This window comes from Eleutherodactylus coqui, chromosome 12, assembly GCF_035609145.1.
Source record: "Eleutherodactylus coqui strain aEleCoq1 chromosome 12, aEleCoq1.hap1, whole genome shotgun sequence".
Lineage (NCBI taxonomy): Eukaryota > Metazoa > Chordata > Amphibia > Anura > Eleutherodactylidae > Eleutherodactylus > Eleutherodactylus coqui.
Genome location: NC_089848.1, coordinates 34,298,931 through 34,323,093, shown reverse-complemented (window position 1 = coordinate 34,323,093; position 24,163 = coordinate 34,298,931). Strand labels below are relative to the sequence as shown.

General features: G+C 44.5%; 1 protein-coding gene across 2 annotated transcripts in view; it reads left to right on the top strand.

Annotated features, from left to right (window-relative positions):
* Positions 1–23,153, top strand: part of STARD3NL (STARD3 N-terminal like) — a 42,339-nt gene extending 19,186 nt beyond the window's left edge. Inside the window, exons 4-10 of one of the 2 annotated variants that reach the window (XM_066585179.1) lie at positions 134–211; positions 2,727–2,804; positions 4,251–4,304; positions 12,111–12,228; positions 14,846–14,944; positions 20,045–20,101; positions 21,649–23,153. In XM_066585179.1, the coding sequence (XP_066441276.1) occupies positions 134–211; positions 2,727–2,804; positions 4,251–4,304; positions 12,111–12,228; positions 14,846–14,944; positions 20,045–20,097 (480 nt within the window). In that variant the 3' untranslated portion in view covers positions 20,098–20,101; positions 21,649–23,153. The remainder of the gene's footprint in view (positions 1–133; positions 212–2,726; positions 2,805–4,250; positions 4,305–12,110; positions 12,229–14,845; positions 14,945–20,044; positions 20,102–21,648) is intronic. The other variant, XM_066585180.1, reaches the window with a different exon arrangement.
* Positions 23,154–24,163: the final 1,010 nt, after the last annotated feature.

The window sequence follows — 24,163 nt, the reverse complement described above, 5'->3', positions numbered from 1 at the left end:
GTGATTGCGCAAAGCCTCACATCCGAGTTATGTGTTTATTGTAGTTCAGCCGCTGAGTAGGTTACAGCAGATTTCACTGATGTTAAGGCTTTTGTGATAAAATGTTTAGTAATATTTTGTTTTCCTCATTTAGGCGAATGTTAATATTCTCGAGGCCTTGCAGAAGGAGGTTTTACACTATGACTACTACTACTCGTTTTTTGACATTTTTGTAAGTATGTGGGATGCTCGCCATAAACTGGAAGGCTGCGTCCGTGGATTATCTGGCACCTACGGGCTCGTTACATTGTAGCAACTTTTCAGGATAGCAGACATTTGTAGTTACAGGGTTAAGCCCAATTTCCACGTGCGGATTTTATTTATAAAATCCGTGCGTCTTGCTGCCCATAGGGATGCATTAGCATCCGAAAGGGAGTTAAAGCATGCGGATGTGATTTCTTCCCGTGCGTGCGGGTCACACGCATGGGAAGACATCGCAGAATGCTACAGTTTTCTGCGGATCTCCCGCACGGACAGCTCATATTGAAGCCTATGGAAGCCGTCCGTATCCACGGCACACCCGCAGCTGTTTTTGTGCTGTGCCATGGATATGTAGGAGATTTAAAAAAAAAAAAAGCTGTGCACGGCGCATGCTTGCAGCACGTTGCTGGCATGCCGAGCACATCTACCGGCCGGAAAAAAAAAGATCCGGCCTGCACAGAGGAGGGCCTCGCAGCGTCTGGAGAGGGTAAGAAAATGTATTCCCCCACCCCCCCTCAATGGCCGTGGGCATGCACGGATATTGTGTGTGCAAGTGGACATGAGGCCTTAGTGAGCGTTCACACGGCAATGATTTGGTGCAGATCTGCAGCAGATTTCAACCTTACAATTCAGTGTGAAATCTGCACCAAAATCCACAGCACATCGTCGCCGTGTGAACGCATCCGTATACTCTAGTTATATTTGTGCCTGGATCAGTTATTTAGATCAGTCCGTTTATCGATGTATGTAGCTGAATACCTTTCATTGCCCTCTATGATCAGAGTCGTTGGGCCTCGGGTATCAAACCTGTAATCCTGGTAAATATGCTATTCCACCAGGAAATTAGATTCCTACGTGATTTATTCCTGTCTCTTGTTTGCCTACTGCACAAACTTTAATATCTATGCCAATCCTGAAAACCCATTAGCCTCTCACGAGGCCTCTCACCTGCTTTTCTATAGCATGCAGCGTAGGTGCTGACGAATGTATATCTGTATGGCCCTCAACCATGTGACCTGTGAACCTGTCTGTAGGTTTATACTGGCTGATCAGGAAATAAGTGTACGTCTTACCCCGCTCAAGGCCTCATGTCCACGGGCACGCACGGATTAGGAGTGTGGAATCCTACAGCAGATTCCTGCCGCGCCCGCAGACATGAGGCCAAAAAGACATTTAACTTGCCTGTCCGGCCGCTGCTGATCTCCTCCGTCGTGGCTGGATCTTCTTTCTTATACACGGCCGATGTGTCCCTGCATGCCGTCCGGCGTGCCCAGAGCATGCGCCGTGCTTTTCTTCTTTTTTTATACCTCCTGCTTCCCCGCGGATCCGCGGCACGTCTGCTGTTATAGCTGTGGGTGTGCCGCGGACCGGACGGCTTCCATTGACTTAAAAGCCGCCCCTGCAGGATCCACAGAAAAATGAAGAATGCTGCGTTTTTTTCCCCTGCATGCGATCCGCCGGTGGAGAAAAAAATGACATCCGCAGGTATTTAAATACCAGCAGATGCCCAATAATAGCCTATGGGCATATTGAACTGCGGGTGACCCCCGAGGATTCCGCAATTCATTTATGCCCGTGGACTTGAGGCTTGACTCTCCGCTCGGTGACTTGCAGCTTGGCACATGCACAGGGCTTCATACGGTGCAGCATAGGCAGTCTAATGCCAGCTGAATGCTACAGGCTTGTGTGCTATATTATGCCATTATTTCTGCTAGAAGCACTGAAAACACAACATCTCATCAGATGCGCACCATCAAATAGGCCATGTTCCCTTCATAATACATCGTCCCCTTTTGAAGTGTATCGATGTATTCGGGATCCCGGTATAGTCCTGTTTGCCCTAAGACCCTCTCCCTGCTCCGGAAAATGAGCAACAGAATAGACAAACCAATAAATGACAGATAAGAGATCAGCGTGTAAGAGGACCCCTGTCTACCCCTTAGGCCAGGCTTGCACGAGGGGGTCAACTACCGCAGACAGGAGGCCCACAGCGGATTCCGATTGAGCCCGGCCGGTGACTCTGCAGACCTCCTATACCGGTACTAGGGAGGCTCGCAGGCGGTCGTGCATGCTACAGTTTTTTTGTTTATTTGTATCTCCTGTGCCGTTGCTTAGTGATGACGTGGGAACCCATGAGCAATGTTAATTGTGTATGGGCCGCATTCACAGCAGTAGAGACCGCCCGCGTGGATTCTGCAGAAAAATAGAGCATGCTGCAATTTTTCTTCCACTCATGGAATACGCAATTTGTATCCGCGAGTGTGAGTGAAAAATTGAAAATGCATGCCGTCCAATGCCCACTGCAGAATCCGCAATACAAATCCAGTCTTGTGAGACCGGCCTTAATTTGAGGCCTGGCAGTAAGACCGACCCGAGACTGCCTGCTGAAATATCACAAGTAATGAATGATACTTCTCTTTTGTCCTTGTTGTTCTGTAAACATGTGATGTAAGCCGTGAATTCTCTTTTTTTTTTTTTCTCCGCAGTTGTTGTCATTCTTTCGATTTAATGTTCTAATTATTGCTTATGCAATATGCAAAATGCGCCACTGGTGGGCCGTAGCGGTAGGTATCACTGTGGTTATCGGGTAGATACATGGCAGCAGCAATCATAGTCTTTATTTGTATAGCACCGACATATTCAGCAGATCAGAGGGTACTGATCAGACATTACATATAATATAAACTAATAAACAATTGGAGCAGATGGGGTGAGAGCCGCTCGCAGGAGCTTAGTGTATGAGGAAACAAGGGGGACACAAGGTAACAGTACAATGGGCCCACCGTCTCTTATATAAAGCGGATATTATACGTGAAGCTGTATGAGCCGGTCATCAGTAATACTAAAGATATAATATATCACAAAGGCAGGGACAATAGTGAATACAGTTTGTCAAGGTGAGGATAATCATCAGTGTACTTAACTCATCATCCCTAACTTCTCAGAATAAGCTACTTTGTGCACGGGAGGAATAACACTATATATGGCCATTATATGACTGGTACCCCGTATTTTCCCCACTGCTGACTTGATCTCTATTTCTCTGTTCTCTTGGAACTGGTGGGAAGAGTCTGTTATGATTCTTTCTATAGACTATTCACAGAGAACTGCAGATTCTGCTCTCTAACTGTAACATACAAAGAGACACAACATTATCATGTAGGTCAGTGTACAACAGTACTCAGCAGTCTTAAATGTGAATGACCCACCATTGGTCCCAACATCACATACGTGTGTCTTTCCCTCTTTCTCCTTTCTGCCCTCATGGACTTCAATTAGCAGGATGATCCTCCCCTTCCTAAATTTACTGTTCTACAGACAGCAAGTTATAAGGAAGGGAGATCCTCCCCCCCCCCCCCCACCCCTCCTAATGGCCAACATTTCCGAGTGATTTTTCAACTCAAAAATATCATTTTAGGTAAATAAAGGAAATAGCACTTTTTGTTAGCACAAAAGCTCAAGTTGTTTGAAAAGTTGGTGACCTTTTAACATATTATTATCTCACATCCAAGATAACAAAAACCATTATTTAAACCCCCATATAGCATAATCTATACATATGGGAGGAGGACAACCCGGGCTGTCGTACCTTATTAGATCCCCATTGCTCACGCACACAGCATGACGGCTCCAGCTAGAACATATGTAACTACCGCCTCTACAGCACATGGAGGAGACCCTATAGCCTCTCGCTGATGGAATTGGTCCTATGGAGCATTTTAGATCTTACCAACTCAAGACTTCATAGCGCTGTTGTGCTTTTTTAAAGAGGCCTATAGTGATCCGTATCCCACGCCTGCTGCGACATAAAGGGGTTTGGATTTCAGGTGTTGGGACATTTCTAAGGCTTAATATAGGGGAGGGAGCGCTGTATACATACTATATATCCTGTGCAGTATGGGAGACAGATATTCGCCTGTCACCGAGGGGTTTGGCCATACGTGGATGTTATAGTGGGCCCCATTAGGTTGTATGATTTGTAGTAACGTTCTCTCATCCTTCCTCTGTAGGTGACCACAGCAACCACTTGTGCCTTCCTCATAGTGAAAGTCATTTTATCTAAGGTAAGAGCACTTTTTATCCCCGAGAAGAACTGTCTGACTGATATATAAAACTTAACGTTTATTAAATCAATAAAATATATGGACGATCACAAACACACAGTATCTAAAATGATGATTATGCCACCCTAGGGTGATGGAAACGGGCCTACTTCTGTTGGGAACCTAGAATTCTCAAGTACCTCCTTAGGATTACTGTAGTGTAAATACACCACCTAACAAGTAGGTTTCATATGTCTGAAGTATGTGGATGTATACAGTATCCCATTGATGAAAGTGGGTACCAATGTAAATATTCCACGATTAACTAAAGGCATATGTTTCCGCTATGGGGAATAGATAGTTAATTACTATGAGGGGCTCCAGTTCCCCAGTTATGCCTTCTCCATTTTCCCCTTAATAGGGTGAAATATATCAGGTATTCACTTCTTAGAGGGTAAAGCTAGAGTACAACGTCACAACATAGAGACCACGCTCAATAGATGCCAGAGTGGTCTTCTTGGATGACAATTACTCAAAGGGAAAATGAATGGATTTGGATTGTCATTAAACCCTTATACTCCATCAAAACTAGATGGTGTATAGTTCCATGGGACGGAGGGATATACTTCACAGCTCCTCCAGGATTATCACAAGTGTAGATCTCAATCACGTTTCTCACATGTGATATGTCCGCATGGAGTATAGTTATACTGTGCCAACCCTCACTAAATGCACTAATGTAGCACTTAAAGGACTGATGCTGCTACATCAAGTGCACACAAAAGTGTCACTGCACTCAGTATATAAATAGGTCTATACTACTAGTGGTTTTACTAATCAATCAATCTAGTCAATCAATCAACGCGTTTCCGCAACAGGTAAATACGCCTGTTGTTTCATCAGGATTGAAGGAAGTACTACAAGGCTCAGGCTTTGATAACTACTCCTATTAGCCCTTAGTACTTTCTGACCTAATTTCAAAGATGACTGATATTATTTCAGGTCAGTCTGATATCAAAAGTCCACTACTCCACTTAACATAGTGGTAAATGCTGTGGACTGGTTTAGTATAGATGCACTACCCCATTAATTAGGGGCACGACTTATAGCATGAGCAGCTACACAGACAGAGGCAGCAATGGTAAGTGAAACTTCAGTTCCATCTTAAATACTACAGTCTCCGCCCATATTCGCTGTGTGGGAGTATCCCTGGCCCCAATCAGGTCCTAGAGAGCCCAACACACCCTCCTATTCAAATGACGTTGCGCTGTGACGTGACTGCGTCGCCGCGTCATCACGTCGACACGTGATCAGCACAGACGCATCCCATTCACCTCGCCAACGGGCGCAGCGTGGTGACGTCACGACGTGCGGCCGTGCCACGTCAGAGCGCCGGCGCCGCCTCCTATTGAAGACGAAGTACGGCGCGCCCATGACGTGGAATAGCGTAGCGACGCGATACCACCACGGCGTACACTATCCCGAAGTGACGTACGTACTCTTCGCAGCTGGCGGCGCATGCGCAACCGCTGTATACACGGACTTAGTCTTGGCTGAAGTTAGCGCATGCGCATAGACTTCCTGGCCGAACTTAGTATTTTACTGCAGTCGCTGCCTAATAGGAAATAACCCTGATACCGGGAGCATTCCATATCGATGGCAAAAGACATTGAGGGATGAGTGTTGTGCCTAGGGACTTATGAATCCACACAGAAGCAATAAAGGAGGACAAAATCTACATGTCTAAATTTCTTTCTTAGATAAATATTGGGGTACATGCACATATACAGGTAAGTATATAGATCAAACAGCATATAGATAGTGAATGTGTCTCTAAGTAAGAGACCCATTCTGTTCGTTAATTCCTTGGTAACGTCCACGAAAGTACCAGCAAGGGGGATGCAAATACCCAATATAGGTGGAAATGCAGGGTCACAACAGACCATTAGTACTAGTGATCATACAGAGATACTACATATAGATGTATACGTTGAAAAATATGGCACTATAGGTCCGAAGGAATTCATAAGACAGTGCATGTGAGTTCAAAAATGAAGATGACATCCATCCTTCGCTTATTATTCACACCACACGGGCTGTATACATATCAACGAGGGAAGCAACTAATGTCACAGCAGGGCACAGTGAATAATGCGCAGAGCAAGGAAGATATTTGATAAAGAGGTCAGATAGTTTTTCATATGAATGCTGCAAAGGAAAGGGTCTCATTCAATCCCTTTGGTGCACAGGTGTCTAATCTATATATCCATGTGCATTCCTTCTGCAGTAATCTTTTATCCAGGTTTCCTCTTCTCCCGTTCTCTCTGACGCATTCAATGCCTCGGAATGTCACTAGGTCTGGGTTGTTATTATGCATTTCTTTCATATGTACCGCTAAACTTGTTTGCTCTTTCCTATTGATGTTACCAATGTGTGCTAATACACGACGACGTAATTGCTGTTTGGTTTTTCCTATGTATACCATTGGACAGGGACATGAAGCTAAATAAATGACTCCGCTCGTACGGCAGTTAATGAACTCTCTGATGTTATATACTTTCTGTGTAGAAGGGCTTGAAAAAGTTGTACTCTTTTGCATGTATTTGCACGCTTTGCAACTGCCACATGGAAAATAACCTTTTGGTGCTTCAGCTGGAAGCCACGTAGAATTTGTTGGTACATAGGATAGATGACTATGTACGAGTCTATCCCGTAGATTTCTACCACGTCTATAGGTGATAAGTGGTCTAATGGGTAGAAATTCTTTTAGATCACCATCTTTCATGAGAATGTCCCAGTGTTTCATGAGTGTGTTTTGTACATCTTGTGATCTGTCATCGAAACAACCGATGATCCGTGTCACCTCCGATGTAGATTTCTGTTTAGGTTCCAAAAGATCTTCTCTTCTCAGTTCAGCGGCTTGCATTTCCGACTTCTTGATGACTTCTTCTGGGTACCCTCTGTCTCGGAATCGTCTACGCATCTCCGATGCCTTGATGTTATAATCACTTTCGTTCGAACAATTACGCCTCGTTCTAATGAATTGGCCTTTCGGTATTCCTCGTTTTAACGGGGTCGGATGGTGACTGGACCAATGAAGCAGCGTGTTCGTAGCTGTCTGTTTCCGAAAGATAGTGGTCTCGATGCAGTCATTCTCTGTGCGTGAGATAGTCAAGTCCAAGAATGTGACCTTAACAGGATCAATCTCAGCTGTTAGGAACAAGTTAAGGTCGTTTCTATTTAGATGTTCAACAAACTCAGAGAAATCCTCAACAGAGCCAGTCCACAATATCAAAATATCGTCAATGAACCTTATCCACAGTTCTACAAATGCAGTCCATTTTTCGTTTTCCTCGCTGAACACCATCACTTCCTCCCACCAGCCCAGGTATAGGTTGGCATAGCTGGGGGCACAGGGGCTCCCCATAGCCGTACCCCTGAGCTGGTGGAAGAATTTCCTATTGAATAGGAAATAGTTGTGTTTCAGTACAAAGGATAAGAGGTCCAGCAGTAAGATGTTATGTTCTTTAAGATGTAATCCTCTCTGTCTGAGAAAGAAGTCAACTGCATTCAGGCCTCCTGCATGGGGAATCGAACTGTATAAGGATTCTACATCAAGACATGCGAATTTGGTTTCAGGAGATAGATGTATGCCCTCGATCCGTTTGAGCACATCCATTGTGTCTCTCGTGTAGGCAGGTAGTGCCTCAACAAAGGGCCTGAGAACCTGGTCAAGGTACTTGCTTACGCCCTGTGTAAGGCAATCAATACCAGAGACGATAGGTCTCCCCTTAAGTGGGGACAACCCCTTGTGTACTTTGGGGAGCCCATAAAACGTAGCGATCTGAGGACTAGAAGGGTACATATACGCAAGTTCTTTTTCACTTATCAGTGATTTCTCCTTAGCTCGTATCAGGATTTCTTTCAGTTCGCTTAGAAATTGGTCTGTGGGGTCATTTTGAAGAGTTTTATAGGTAGCACTGTCATTCAACAAAGAAAGACACATTTCAAGATACTGTTTCCGATCGAGTATAACGATATTTCCCCCTTTATCAGAAGGTTTAATAACGATCTTCGTATCTTTTTCTATAGCTGTTAGTGCTTTCATTTCTTTTGATGATAAATTCTGTCTCCTATACGTCTTGGTTTCAGACAGTTTTTTCAATTCTCTATTGACCATAGATTCAAATAGGTCAATAAAGGGAAAATCTCCCGAAGGGGTGCTTGTACTCTTAGGTTGGAGACTAGTGAATGGTCCCTGAGAGGGGTCCCTCTCATTCTCCACTTCTAGGGATTCTAATATTGAAAGTGCTTCTCTATCATTCAGATCCAGACCCAATTCTGAACATTTTTTTTCTCTCCTGTATCAGGAAATGTTTCCTCCACCTGAGTTTGCGTAGGAACAGCGATATGTCTTTTACCCAATTGAAGTCATTATATTTATTAGTAGGGATGAATGAAAGGCCCTTTTTCAACACAGACATTTCCTCGTTCGATAGTGTTTTCGTGGATAGATTTATAACTTGGAGTTCATTACTATTCTCATTCTGCGGAGTCATATCAGCTTCATAGTCCCTAATAGTGTCTGTACTATTTTCTAGTGGGCCGGTCCAGGGCCCCCTCGGTCTCTCAACATGTAGTGGGAGATGGGTTGCCCTAAAAAAGGTCTATCTCTTGAGTTAGTTCTAGCCTTGTTACGGGGTCTTTGTTTGTTTGAACCCCTATTTTTAAAGTTGCCTGTGAATTGGCCTCTCCTTGAGGTGTCATTCATGGGCATCTCCCCTTCGGAGGAGCTCAGCTCTGACTCCGTTTGAGATCTGTTGTCATATGCCCTGTTCTCTTTAAAATCGTTCATATCTCTATTATATTGGTGGTGTTTTCTTTCTTTCAAGTGGCAGGTATACTTGTCAATGGTTAATTTGAGAGAGTTCTCTCTTCTCTCAATGTCTGCTTCACTTGAGAACTTCTGTACTTCCTTAATGAACTCGTCAAGGGCTTTACCATTTTTCTCAAGATTTATCTTTTCCTCCTCTAGGAGCAAGGTCATGAGTCTCAGAGGACTAGCCGTAGCTTCTTGTTCCCATTTGATCATGAAAGCGTTGTTTCTCATTTTTGGAGTGGGCAGTATATGGACTCTAAGTCCTCGGGGCACTATCTTATTCTCCAAATAATTGGAGAGTCCCTGGACCTCCCACCAGACGCGTACGAAGTCTTTGTATACTTTAGTCAAGTTTTTGAACGCTTGGTTAATAGAAACTGTATGTGTGCTAGTATCCAGCTCTTTATTTGAGAACACCGATTTTGCCTCAGTGAGCCAAGGTGCAGTGTCAATGCAACTTGACAGGAAGCTTGCCATAATTCAAAATTTTCAAAACTATCACCGTGGCAACAGTCTACTTCAAAATAAACTCAAATTTTATCCCCGAGAAGAACTGTCTGACTGATATATAAAACTTAACGTTTATTAAATCAATAAAATATATGGACGATCACAAACCAGCTGCTCCTAAAGACGTCTGAGCCGTCCGACAGGAGGAGCGCCGCCCCGACTCTCGCAGCTCGTTCTCTGCTGTTTACATGCACAACTGCAGATTTGTTCTATTTGTACATGCAGCGCAGAAACGGATTCATAGCTGTCCATGGCCTTTAAGGCGGCCTTCACACGACCGTATGCGATTTTACGTTTGCCCGCACGCACCGTATGAATGACTTTTTGAAATGATCGAGTTCCAATCTTCGTGTATTTCCAGCTGTTCACGCGGGGCGCTGCTGCGTGAATGCGAAAAGACGCTGAAGCGATGGCGAAGGACGATCGGACTAAAATGCTCAGAATGACAATCAATGCTTAATTAGGGCAGCTGTCTTCTTTTCCCAGTGTTATACGCAGGGTAACACCACTCCCCCACCCCATCCCAGCTGCCACAGAAGTCTATGGGAACTTACTGTGTATCACATCAAAAAATAAGGCAAGCCCCGTCTCTTCATGCACTAATTATTAAAAAAAATATATATATGCGTATATTTTACGTAGAAAAAAACGTTCATCTGAATGAAGCCATTGGAATCCAATGCTTCGCACGGTCGCGGTTTTTGTGCCAAAATACCTGCGTAAATACGGTTGTGTGAATAAGCCCTAAATGCCTCTGCATGAAACTAACTTGCAGCGTAATTTGTCTTGGTCTCGGCTGCCTTTATACTTTATACCTTCTTCACAAAAAATATTTTTTCAGTGTTTTAATTAAAAAAAAAAAAAAAAAAAAATGCCCGCGTTTCAGTCATGTTTTCTTGGCATATTTTTAAAGCGTTTTTTGTGGCATTTTTATTTTGTAACGTTTAAAACGAGCCTGCTTGAAAAATAAAAACAACAAAATGCCCCAAACTGAAAAGCTTTGCCTAGGGTTTATTTTATACTAAATTCAGACTTTAACATCAACTAGAAGCATTTTTGGCCTTTAAAGTCATTTAACCCCTTCCTTCTATGGGACGTACAGTTACGTCCTGCAGGGTCGGGGTATGTATGATGAGAGATCACGCGGCTATCTCTCATCATACATCGTGGGTGCAGGCTGTTTATTACAGCCGACACCCAGCGGCAACAGCTGCGAGCGGTCGCACGGCCAATCTGGGCTGTTAACCTTTTTAATGTCCCGAATGATGTTTAGACGTCCCGTACAGCCTCCCCGCAATGAGATCGCAGGGAGTCGTGTGGGTGTCATGGCAGCTGGCGGCCTTCTGAAAGGCCACAGGGCTGTCTTAGCAGACTGCCTATCAAGCCATCCCTGTGGGGTGGCTTGATAGACTGCCTGTCAGATCACAGCATGATCTACTGCAGGAGCGATCAAAGCATCACTAGTGGTGGTTAGTTAGGGGAAGCTGAAAAAAAAAAAGTAAAACTAAAAACAATAAAGTTTTACTAATTGTTGAGAAAAAAAAAGTAAAAGTTAATAAAAAACAACTTTCGCCATATTTACAATAAAAGAATCTAAATAATAAAACAAAAATACATATTTGGTATCGCTGCGTCTGTAAAAGTCCGATCTATTAAAGGAACACATTACTTACGCCGCACGATGCTTGTCGAACAAAAAAGAAAAAAAATTAAGAATACCAGAGATTTTTGGTCACCCAGTCTCTAAGAAAAATTGCAATAAAAACTGATCAAAATATCATATGAATTCAAAAATGGTACCAACGGAAACTGCAGGACGACCCGCAAAAAATGAGCCCCCACACAACTATGTCAAAGGAAAAATAAAGTTATTGCGCGCAGAAGATGGCAGAAAATAATTAATTTAAAAAAAAATGCAGGTAGTACAGCAAAGAAAAAAAAAACTACATACGTTTGTTATCTTGGTAATCGTACTGACCCGTAGAAAAAAGATATAGTGTGATTTTTGTTGCAGTTTCTGCGCCGTAGAAACAAGACGCACCGAAAGATGCCTGAATGACGCTTTATTTTTTTCATTTTACTCCACTTGGATCAACATTGGGGGTGGGGGGGGGAGGCTAATAGGCTGAACTGGATGGAAATATATCTTTTTTTCGGCCTTACATACTGTGTTCACGTCTGCCATCCAACCTCCGTTAAAAGTGAGCCTCATAATACATTGCAGGGTCTGTTGAAGGATGGACATCAAATGCGCCTTCCATACTCCGTGACTTATAGTGGGGTCCATGGAGTTCCATCAATATGACGGAGTAAGCGGCGTAGATCTGAAGATGCCTGAACATCCGCAGTCGTTATTTGTCCGTTGTTGATGATAATTACGAGTGGTTTTTTCGATCTGATAACGGTGTGAATAAAAGTTGTCGTCTTTGTCTCCCCAGCTGTTCTCCCAAGGTGCTTTTGGCTACGTCCTTCCTATCATGTCCTTCATCTTGGCCTGGATAGAGGCTTGGTTCTTAGATTTTAAAGTTTTACCACAAGAAGCTGAAGAAGAAAATCGTAAGTTTAAAAAATGTCTTTTTGAATCTTTTTTTATTAACTACTTATCCTACAATTTATGGTTTAAAATGACGGGTTTGACCAACTGGAGTGTAAAAACATTCTTCTCAAAAAGAAACCACCCGTCTTACAAAAGTGTGGTAAATTCTATGCCACCCATACTTTATGCCACGTGCGGAACTGTGGATGTGAGGGTCCCTTTTTTTTTATTGATGATCTATGCTCAGCATATGTAACAAATAGCAGAGGGTTTTGCCACCTAGAACACCCACAGATCTTCCCTTTAACCCTTTCAAATCCAATTTGTATCCTGGTTTTCCTAGGGGGCTTACTCTTTTTCTGCCATTATACAATGACACTATATGCTGGCTAAAGCCAGTACTACATGAGGTGACACTTGGATAGGTTCCAACAGCAGAGAGGCTGGCAATATACAGTAAGAGAACCCTGACGGACGTCTACCAACATCAGAGCTGTACAGCCTTAAATCATAATGTCTTCAGAGGTCAGACAGTGGATTGCAAAGGGTTAAAGGGCCTGAACTTGCAGCACCTTTCTGGAATGCTGCACCCTCTACGGAGGGGTCCTATTTCTGGTGCAAAAAGCAGCGCATTAATGGGGATGCTGGGGGTTGGACCCTTGCCAATCTGATATTGGTGACCCAAACCAAGGATAAGTTCTGGCTAGGTAAAGGTAAGGTCCACTGGTGCGAGCACAGAGTCATGACTGACTCCTAGGGTGACGTCACATTGTGACATTTTCTTGGCAGACTGTTTTTGCCATTCCTTCCCCAGAGAGCTCCGGACTGCATTCTGCTGCCTTAACACTCTGCGCCCCACCGGACCCTCCTTAAATTCTGTTCGTTTTTATTGCACTGTACATTGTTGCAGAATTCCAGATGGCTTTATGAAGACGTATGCAGGTAGACTTGGACATATGGGACATGTATGAACTCTGTGTGGAGGTGGGGGTGCTAAGGTATTGCTTGGGTTAAATGTTTTAAAAATGTGTTACCGCTCCCAGGATCCCTTTAAGGATGCAATGATCTGTATCTCCATTTGTCACAAGCCATAACTATTTTATTTTTCCATTGATATGAGGGCTTATTCGCTGAGTGGTGAGCCATACTTTGTATTGGTGCCATTTTGGGGTCCTTATAATGTATTAACTTTTTGATAATCTTTTTTTAGGGTAAGGGGGTTCAGGACAAAAGAACACATGAATTCTGACACTTTTTTAATGATGTTTAGTAAACGGTGTAATTAAAATGGTAACTTTTTTTCTGCATATCAGTACGATTACGACAATACCAAAATATATACATTTTTGTAGGTTTTTACACTCTTGTAAAATCGAAACCCTTCAGGGTGCGTTCGCACGTAGCGTAAATTCTGGGGAATTCTCGCAGCGAAAAATGCACAATTGGTGTATCCAGCTGATTCCTGGTCACAATCTGCTGATTTTAGCAGCTGCAGCGCCCCCCCTCAGCTGGGGACACATCCCTCCCCATCACCCGGGAGCCTCTAGGGAGCACAAAGTTGCCGGTCAGGCTATGCCAAATCAGCAGTAGGATTCTAAAATGGCGCTGAATTCACAAGCATTACGGACGCAGAATTCCCTGGAAAATTCTGGCGTGTGAGCGAGGCCTCAAAACGGGAAAACGAAAGTATCTAATAGTCGTGTGCGCATGGTAGATCCGAGTAAAGTCTAATAAACGGCACAAACCTTTTATTTATCAGTGCGTATCGTTACTTGCGGCACAAACCGGCAGCGTTCTTGAGTGCATTGGGATTTACTCTATGGAATTCGCCTGCTGCCTGTTGTGGCAACGGCAAATACAGGAATATAACATAGTAGCTATATTAACCCTTAAAGACCAGCGTGTTTCTGTCCTAAAGGACCACTTTTTAGCGATTTTACGCATGATTTTGAAGGTGAGCTGAACAGTAAAGAGGTGTTCTGGCGTTGTTCTGGTTTTGTTTTTCTAGTAGTTCATACAGATGCGGATATAATTGTGCAGCTGGTTATTATATACAATATTTCTAGCACTAAAGAGTTATTGTCTGCGGCATTTGACTGGTTTTCATCTGGATCATGGAGTCAACAAATGGCCTAATCAGGTGCGGGGGGAATGATTACATGAGCAAGCGCTCATCCTCTCACTCCTTTCCTGGGAAACAATGCCACGATAGAACATGTGACAGTCGGAGCAGAGATGCTTTCTGATTGATGAGGGGGATGGTAACATGAACAGAAGTCTATGCTACACCTCACCAGGGACAAACAGGAGAATCCCAGATCTTCTCCCTGTTTGCTTGTCCCCCGTTGCACCCCTCTCCCCTCCTGCACACTGGCTGAAGTTCAGTACTTGCAGCTCTCACTTCATCCTGCTAGAATGTCAGCTAGAATGAGTAATATTTTTGCCTTGAAAACAAGATACAAAAGGCAGCCGCAGCTGCAATCTAGCCCGTGCTGTACTTGGACAAAATCATTAAGTCCATTTCTCCAAGCCCAAATACACTGTAGGCAAAACTGTTGGGGGGTTTTCTCTAAAATGAAAAAGATGCAAAACCATTTTGGCAGGCCTTACTGACTTGGTAATTTTCTTATTTTTAAGGTCGTTTAGTGATTCAGAGCGTTTCTGAACGTGCTGCACTTTTACCGCCAGGACCAAGGTCGGATGGACAGTTCTACTCGCCTCCCGAATCTCCTGCAGGTACTTGTAGATATATTTGTGCTCTTCTCAGGAATCGGCTCTGTATCCCCAGTGCAAACCTTTCATATTGGAGCAATGCTATTTGTGCTTGCTTTTAACACACTGGTTGGGTATACTGTTGGTGAAGAGTTGTAGACTTCATACAGTCATGTGGGAAAGTAGGGACACCCCGTATAAAGTCTTTTGTTTTTTTTTCACGTGTGTAAATATTAATTTTTAATCTTTAGAACAGGTATGGGTAAAAAAACCTACATGACCAAATATTGCAGTTATTGGTACAAGGTGTATGGTTTTAAATCTTGCGGTACACCCTTCGTGTCTGACCCCGGGGTATCCTGGCGGCCGCTGCCTGGATAGCTCCTTTAACCTAGAGGAACACTTTTTTTAAGGCCATGTGTGGCGTTGCTGACCGTGAGGTAGACTACCGTTATGGCTGCCGGAACTCTCAAGCTGTGCTTGCTTTTTCCACAAAAGGAAATGGCAATAATCAAAACAAGAACCACAGATGTGCAGTCAGTTTGTTAGAGGTTTTTGTTGAGTTACATAGATCTTTTCTCAATATACTTTATAAATGAGAGTTTAACCCTTTGCAATCCAATTTTGGATTCAGGATTTACTAGGGGGCTTTCTCTTTCTGTCATTATACAATGGCGCCATCTCCTGGCTAGAGCCAGTACTGCGGTATGTGACATGCTGGAGTGGCCCCCTACAACAGACTGGCCAGTAATCTACAGTAAGAATACCCTGCCGGAGGTCTACCGACATCGGAGTTGTACAGCCTTCAATCAGAATGTCTTTAGATGTCAGACAGTGGATTGGAAAGGGTTAACAAAACTACACACAGTGTCCTTAAGAACCAACATGTCTTACACAGGAAGGTTGTGCAGCTGGAATTCCAATCTGGTCCGCTGCGGATGAAAGCTGGAGCAGTCTAGCAGAGTATTACTCGCTGGGTCCTGACGATGCTTCCATTTTCACAGAAATGTTCCGTGAAATCCATAATCTCAAATCCATGAAGTCCTCTGGTGGAGAACACACAGCGCCCCAGGTGTACTAAGTAGTTTACGACAACGTTTGGAATAAATCGGGTAATAGAGTTGCAGGCCTTGACGTGCACAAAATTTGAAAAGTGATAAGGAGAAGTAGGCAAGGTATCCAGGTTTTTGGCAAATTTAAGAGAAAGTCGGAAAATGGCACAAATTTTGGCACAATTCGACACCTGCTATTATCGGACTTTTGTACCGTCCCAAATGCAACAAATTTGTAAAAAGGCATACACCTTTTAATACGTTAAGCATAAATCACTCCAACTATCTCCTTTCTGTGTCTGACCTAAGATACACCAATCCTAAAAAAGAACAAATGCAATAGTTCAGAAGTAGACAATCCCTTTAACCCCTTACCGCCACAGGGCGTCCTGGCTGCAGGGTACTTAAGCTTACGGCCTGTTGTGTTATGTCCTGTAAATGGCGCGGGATCAGAAGTGAGCCCGCGCCATCCGGCAGCAGGAACCAGCTGTTTACCAATAACTATCCCCCCCCCCGCTGCAACAGCGAAGCTACATTAGGATAGCGACCTCCGCTGTTAACCCTGTACATGCTGCGATCTATGTAGATCGCAGCATGTAAAGGGTTCACAGAGGGAGAGGGCTGCCTCTGTGATGTTATCAGACCCCCGTGATATCACAGAGGACGAATGGGTTACCATGACAACAGGATGCCAGACACTTGCGTCCTAGCTTGCCATTGCCTATCATTGCTATTACAAGCGATAAAGCATTGCAGTACAAGTCCTGCAATGCTTTATCATAGCTGCTATGGTTCAGGTCCCATACAGGGACATAAAGGGTGTAAAAACATAGTGTTTAAAAAAAAAAAAAAAAAAAACCCCAAAACACTTTTTTGCTCATTTTCTACTATTTGTGTAACTAAAATTTAAGCAAAACCCTCACATATTTGGTAGCATCATCTCTGTAATGACCCGTACTAGTTTGAGCACACCATTTATCATAAACAGGAAAAACCTTGAAAAAAATGTAGGCGAAGTACTTATTTTGTTTTTTACCTCACAAAAAATGCAATGAAAGTGTTGAAAAAACTGTATGTACCCCAAAATGGCACAAATAATGATCTTTATTTGTATAGCGCTAACTTATTCCGCAGCACTTTCGAGGCACATGGGGTACAAACAATATAGAAATTACCAAATTTACATGCGGTATTCAATTATTTGGAAACAGGGGGTGGGGTGATACAGAAAGTACAGGGGCAGGAGGTGGAGCAAGGGGGAACACAGCAATGTGACGGTAACATGCGATAAACAGTTTTTAGGTCATCAACTGGATGGGGGGCAGTACAGGAAGTACAGGGCAGGAAGTGTACACGATAGGCAAAAGTGGAAAGCTATAGGGGGGTGGGGGACTAGATCCGGAGGTTTGGTATGCCTCTATGAAAGAGGCGCATCTGAAGTTCCATGTGTTGGCGATTGTTCGGATGTTTTGGGGTAGAGCGTACCATAGGATGGGTGCTGCTCTAGAGAGGTTCTGGAGCCGAGCGTGTGAGGTTCATATTAGAAGGGTGTTGAGTGTGTTAGCGGATCGGAGTGTGTGGGCTGGGTAATAAATGGAAAGAAAGTAAATGGTGTGCGGTGGTGTGGTGCAGTTCTATAGTGTATGGGTAGCCAGTGCAGCGACTGGCATAGTGCGGTGGCGTCTGAGAAGCTGTCGGCCAGGTAGATGAGCCTAGCTGCCGCGTTTGGTATGGATTGGAGAGGGGAGAGTATGACGCGGGGGAGGCCGATGAGCAGAGAGTTGCAGTAGTCGAGTCTGGAATGGATGAGGGCAACAACAAGTGTCTTTAGCGCGTCTGTGGTGAGGAACGACCAGATTTTAGCTATATACCTGAGGTGCAGGTAGCATGTTCGGGCCAGAGATTGGATGTGGGGGGTAAAGGAGAGGTCAGAGTCTAGTGTGACCGCAAGGCAGCGGGCATGCTGTCTGGGGGTTATGATGGTGCCCTATACTGATATGGAGATTTTTGGGGGAGGTCGGCTGGTTGAGGGCAGAAAGACAAGGAGGTCAGTTTTTGAGAGGTTACATTTGAGAAAAAGGGAGGCCATGGTGTTAGAGACAGCGGACAGACAGTTGGTAATGTTTTGGAGGAATAGTGCTGAGATGTCACGGGAAGAGGTGTATGCTGGGTGTCATCAGCGTACAGGTGGTATTGGAGGCCAAATCTCCTGATGGTTTGTCCAATAGGGGCTGTGTAGATAGAGGAGAGGGGACCAAGGAGCGAGCCCTGGGGGACCCGAACAGCATGGGGGAGCGGAGAGGAGATGGAGCCAGTGAAGGAGACACTGAAAGAGCGGTCAGACAGGTAGGAGGAGAACCAGGAGAGCATGCTCCTTTAGGCCCATAGCGCGAAGCATAGCGAAGAGGAGGTCATGGTCAACAGTGTCAAATGCAGCGGAGAGCGAGGAGAATTAGTCGGGAGTAGTCGCCCCTCAAGGCTGTCATCAGGTCGTTTGATACTTTTTGTGAGGGCGGTTTCAGTCAGGTGTATGGGGGAGAGTTGTCTAAGGGAAAGCGTATGAGGTGGGAGTAGAGCAGGCGTTCCAGTAATTTGGAGATGAAGGGGAGGTTTGAGACGGGTCGTAGTTGGCAGCGTCGGTCGGGTCTAGGTTTGGTTTCTTTAGCAAAGGGGATATGATGGAGTGTTTAAATGAGGAGGGGAAAATACCAGAGATTAGAGAGAGTTTGAAGATGGTGGTGAGGTGGGTAATAAGAGCTTGGGAGAGGGACCGGAGGAGGTGTGAGCGGAGAGGGTCTGTAGTGCAGGAGGTGGGACGAGAAGAGGACAGCAGCCTGGAGACTTCTTCCCCTGTCGTTGGTTCTAGTATAGATAGTGAATGAGTGATGGATGCAGTGCTGAGCAGACTGGGCAGCTGTGTAATATTCGGAGATTTCTTTTTGGATGTTTTCGATTTTTTTAATTCTTTTCTTTCAAGTGGGCGGCCAGCTCTCCAGCACAGAGATCCATCATGGGGGCCTGTTCTTTGGGTCTGAGGAGGGAGCAGAAGGAATCCATAGGAAACAATCAGTTCTATCAGATGCGATTTTATTTTGAAGCGATGCGTGTGGGATGTGAACGTAGCAGGGTACTTAGGTCTATTTATTTTATAGACCCTCGCCAGGGACACACAGCAACCTGTTGTACTTGAAGATTGAGGATGGGTCTGACATTGTAGATGAGACGCTTGTGTTATGCCAGCAGCTGCCGCCTTTGGCTGGCGCTCTATACCTGACTGATGTGTTTGGACCTCATGCTTGTGTAGGTTTGTCCGTTGTTTCCACTATGATCTCGGAATCCCGTTCATGTCTGCATTCAAATTGTATCCCAGTTGTATCCATCCGTATTTCTCTGATCGGTCGGCTATGATTATATGAAAGGGAACCAGTTTGATTAGACCTTTTTCATGGAGAGGAGCGATCTCAACCTATTATTTATCATAATGACGCTCGTGTACAGAGCCTTATATAATGGAAAGTTCTACAGTTGTCCAGTATACTTTCTGCATCCATTTCTCGATGTTTTCAATATATTTGCTTGCAGTTATTCAATAGGAACCTTCATTATTTCCTCCCAATAGATCGAGATCTGCCCTGGTAGAATTGATGGACACATGGGGGACCGGCGGATTAGATATTGGCTCAAAATATATACAGCGAACCTTCGCCTATTGCGGGGGTTACGTTCCAGAGACCCCCGCGATACGTGAAAATCAGCGAAGTAACAGCGTTATAATTACACAAATGAATCTGTCGGGTGAACTGCCAAACAATCGCAAAAGTGATCAGTCAGCCCGATGCCACGATCAGTGAGCCGATCAGCGCCCAGGATACAGAACACATTCCATCAGCCAATAGCGTGCCGTGTACAATCTTGCGTTGGCGAGATTGGCGATTTATATGTGGTCAATCTAAACTCCGCGATGCACTGAAGCCGCAATCATTGAACTGCGATATAGCGAGGGATCACTGTATAGTAAATCTATTCACCTTTTCTTGATGCCGTAATTTTAATAGTCTTTATTTGTCTGCAGATTCTGATGAAGACCTCGAGGAGAAACAAGACAGTGAAAAATCTCTCATCTAGTGAAGTAAGATCCGCACAGCAGTATAAGGGGGACACGGCACGGCGGGATAGTTGTAGCAGGAATTTCATTTTTCTTTTAATCAAAGGGGGTTGTATCAGGACTGCATCTATGTATAATAGCTGCAACCGTTACTTCCAATGCTTTACTTTTTTCTCAGTCTATTCACTCCCCTGTTACTGCCGCTGATCTATCTGGGTTGATGGGAAGGCCGTATGTACTTGGCAAACTAACCTTCTGGAGATGTCCTTCGCAAATGCCAAGTTCGTAAAACTTGCTGAGTACATAAAAAGTAGTGATAGAATTTGCAGTAGTGCACACACCTAGAGCCACCATAATTGCTGGCTGATGTGCAAGCACAGTAGTGCATGTGGCACAGGGGATACCCGACCGGGCGTGGCCGGCTACCATAAGAGCATACCCGACCGGGCGTGGCCGGCTACCATAAGAGCATACCCGACCGGGCGTGGCCGGCTACCATAAGAGCATACCCGACCGGGCGTGGCCGGCTACCATAAGAGCATACCCGACCGGGCGTGGCCGGCTACCATAAGAGCATACCCGACCGGGCGTGGCCGGCTACCATAAGAGCATACCCGACCGGGCGTGGCCGGCTACCATAAGAGCATACCCGACCGGGCGTGGCCGGCTACCATAAGAGCATACCCGACCGGGCGTGGCCGGCTGCCATAAGAGCATACCCGACCGGGCGTGGCCGGCTGCCATAAAGGGGAACCGCTACCGGGCGTGGCTGGCTGCCATAAAGGGGAACCGCGACCGGGCGTGGCCGGCTGCCATAAAGGGGAACCGTGACCGGGCGTGGCCGGCTGCCATAAAGGGGATACGTTGCTTGCTGTGTTTGAGGACAACCTATGCGAAGGAAGGGCCACTGGCTGGAGGTGAGAAGTTACTTGTGGATAGGAGCATTTTGAGAAATTATATTTGATAAAAGGTTTTATTTTCCCAAAATGAATGCGATAAGCAGTGATGTGAGCTGTGAGACTTCAGTATCTGCAATGAGCCCCTTGTGACAGATGGATCACTCTACACTGTAACATAGGGTAACAACTTGTGCAACAGTCAGCATGTTATTTATGGCAAAAAAAAAATACTTTTCACCCATAATTAAAATTCATAAAATTTAAAACTAACTTTTACATATCACAAAATGAAGGGGGTGGGGGACACTGGAGGGGGTCATCACAAGGCCTCATACAGCCAAGTCGGCTTAGAAAGTTATGTGTTTTGGAAGGTGCGCAGATGCCGGCAGAATAAGTCTTCCAGCACTTGCAGAACCCACACCGCTGGAAGGGGCAAGCGAAGAAAATACATTTTTAATAAATGCGTGCCAAAATCTAATCAACCTTTCCATTCATTGCCCTTCTGCTATGTTCCACTAGGTGGCGACTTGTTAACATTTCTGATATGTAAGCACTCGGCACTGCTTGCTTGAGGGGCCGTAGCCCTATTGGAATAGAAGTAGACTTTGTAAATTGTTTTATACTTTAGTTTATGAAAGCGATGCTCCGCTCAGCATTGTCCTCTCTCTACAGAATGAAGACATTTCATCGCATGGAACCTCATTGGAAAAAGGGATGCCTCCATGGTGACATCAGGAAGAAGGGCCGAATAAAGCGTGTCTCTGGGTGCAGACACTGCTGCTCTAGGGGGCTACAAACCTACTACTGAAGATGCTCTGGACTTGGGTTCAAACTTACCTTAGTGAGAAGAGACATCCAGCGCATACTTTATATGCTAGCAGATCCTATAGGAACACTGGCTTAGTTATACTTTATCCTAGAAGTGGAGCCGCTGACGTCGTTCTCTCCTGCAGTCCATTATACCAGATTTCAGTGCCTTTGTGCTTTCCATAATGCAGAAAGTGCGATTCTAAGGATGGGTTGTCTAGCGCAGTGGTCCCCAATCTTTTTTTGCACCAGGGACCGGCTTCAAACTAGACCATTTTTCCATGGCCCGGCAGGGCGGGGTTTGGTCATATGGGGGCGGGGTTATGGAGGGGTTTGGAGTTTAGTGCATACTTATTATAATTATGACATTTATAATGTAAATGTGACTCAACTCACCCCCACCTTCCTCGAGACCCATATACTACCCCCCCCCCACCCCACCCCCCTCCTCTGGTGGTTGGGGACCCCTGCTCTAGCAAGTAAGGAAAATGTGAAGAGGATGCAAGACTTCATTATAAGATTATATTTGCGTTGTGTTGTAAAGTAGCCAATAGGGCAGTAAATTCTGCACATGATGTATAAAGCTAACAAACCCTGACAAGTCTGTTCCAAAGTAGCACACTGGCAAGTGACAAGACACCGATTCAGTCTACAAGCTTCCTGCGCTGGCAGGATTCACACACATACCCATCTGATGATATTCCATGTACAAAAATGGTTTTCTTAGCTGCTATTCTAGAGATTCAGGTTTTTTTTTCAACCCTCGTTACTTATTTGATATGTCTCCCATTCCCTGCCCCCAGCCGGGTGTGCCAAGGCCCTTCTCCAGGTATGTACTAAGAATTCTGCTGCCATACGGAGTCCTTTACTCGAGTGCATTGAGATTTAGATCATACCTCATATTCATTGAGTCCATCAGGCTTCAAATTGATTGAAGAGCAGAGTAAACCACATATGTTTAAGTGTCCGCGGAGTATCAACCAGTCGGATGCCGTGGTCTGGAAGAGAAGCTAACTTCTCAACAATTGCAGCACATTTCTGTATATTGCTTACCTAGATTGCCTGATTCGCCAATGTCCGCATTTATAAAAGGGCTAGCTGCTTATCTGATAACTACGGGCATGGAGGGCTAGAATTAGGCTGGCAAATAGTAATGTAGAGTTGGTAAAAAAAACCTTCAACTCGATGGATCTGCCTTTCTTCAACCCGTGGAACTGCTTTTAGAACCGTGAAACTACTTTAATTCGTCGTCCAGAAATCCCTGTAAACTTACTCTTGTTTCCGGCAACCGCAATATAATGCTGAATTTCATGAGATCAGAAGATTTACCAGAGAATTAATTAGGAACTGATTAAAAACAGGTTGAGTGATTTCATGTTTTTACGATTTTATTTTTAACTTTCCTAAAGGTCTTCAAGAGAAGTTTATATTTTCTTGATAATCCAGCAAATCTAATGATCTGAAACCGATACCATTAATAATATGTTAGAGTTAAGATACTTGACCCAGTTGGCCTATTTCCATGGAACGAGTAGATGCCGTTTAGAACATGTTTCCCACCCCAACATCTCAGTGCTGATTACGCTAACAACCCTATGTGGGGCCTTCTCCAAAAAACAATCTTTTTCCATTGTTAGCATTGTGTACCTTCATGTGGTCCTTAATCCGCCAATTAGCCTTTTTTCTGGACAGCATCATTTGGTGTTGGAGTGCTGAAGATCATTCTGGGATGACGAGGGAGGTTGTAGCCATAAAGCATCTGAGTAAGCCTGTGCTGGTGATGACTGACCCTCACCCTGAAGGCTCCCCATTCACACTAGATGAAGATCAGCTAACCTGCCCTGAGTTGGCAGACCAGGTGACTATCTAGTGTGGGTTCCAACTCTAATGGCAGATGTTGGGGAAAGGAAGAACCGGTACATTTCAGGCAAAGCACTCCCTTGTAAAACAATGTGGCTACAATGTAGAGCAAATGTTATGTAGATTATGATTGCACTTTATGGGGACTTGGCTCCATACAATATACTGATATCTCGGCTATAATATTTATATATTTGTATGTATATCTATAACATACATGTGTATTACAAGTGAACGACCCAATCTGAAGCCCTCTTAACTCACATTTAGTGACACTCGGATACATAAATTTGATATCAATGGAAACCACCTCAAAGTATTTAGTTTCATGACATCAGAAATGTTTTTCACATTAGAGGTGATCAATGTGACCCCTTTTGTCCCCAGACACATATTGAGCCTGTAGTGACGTTTCTGCCATACACGTAGTAACATAATACTGATGCAGTGGCTTCCATGATGTGTCCTGGCAGGTCATGTATGATGGATGGCATGTAGAGTCCAACAATCCCCCAGAGAT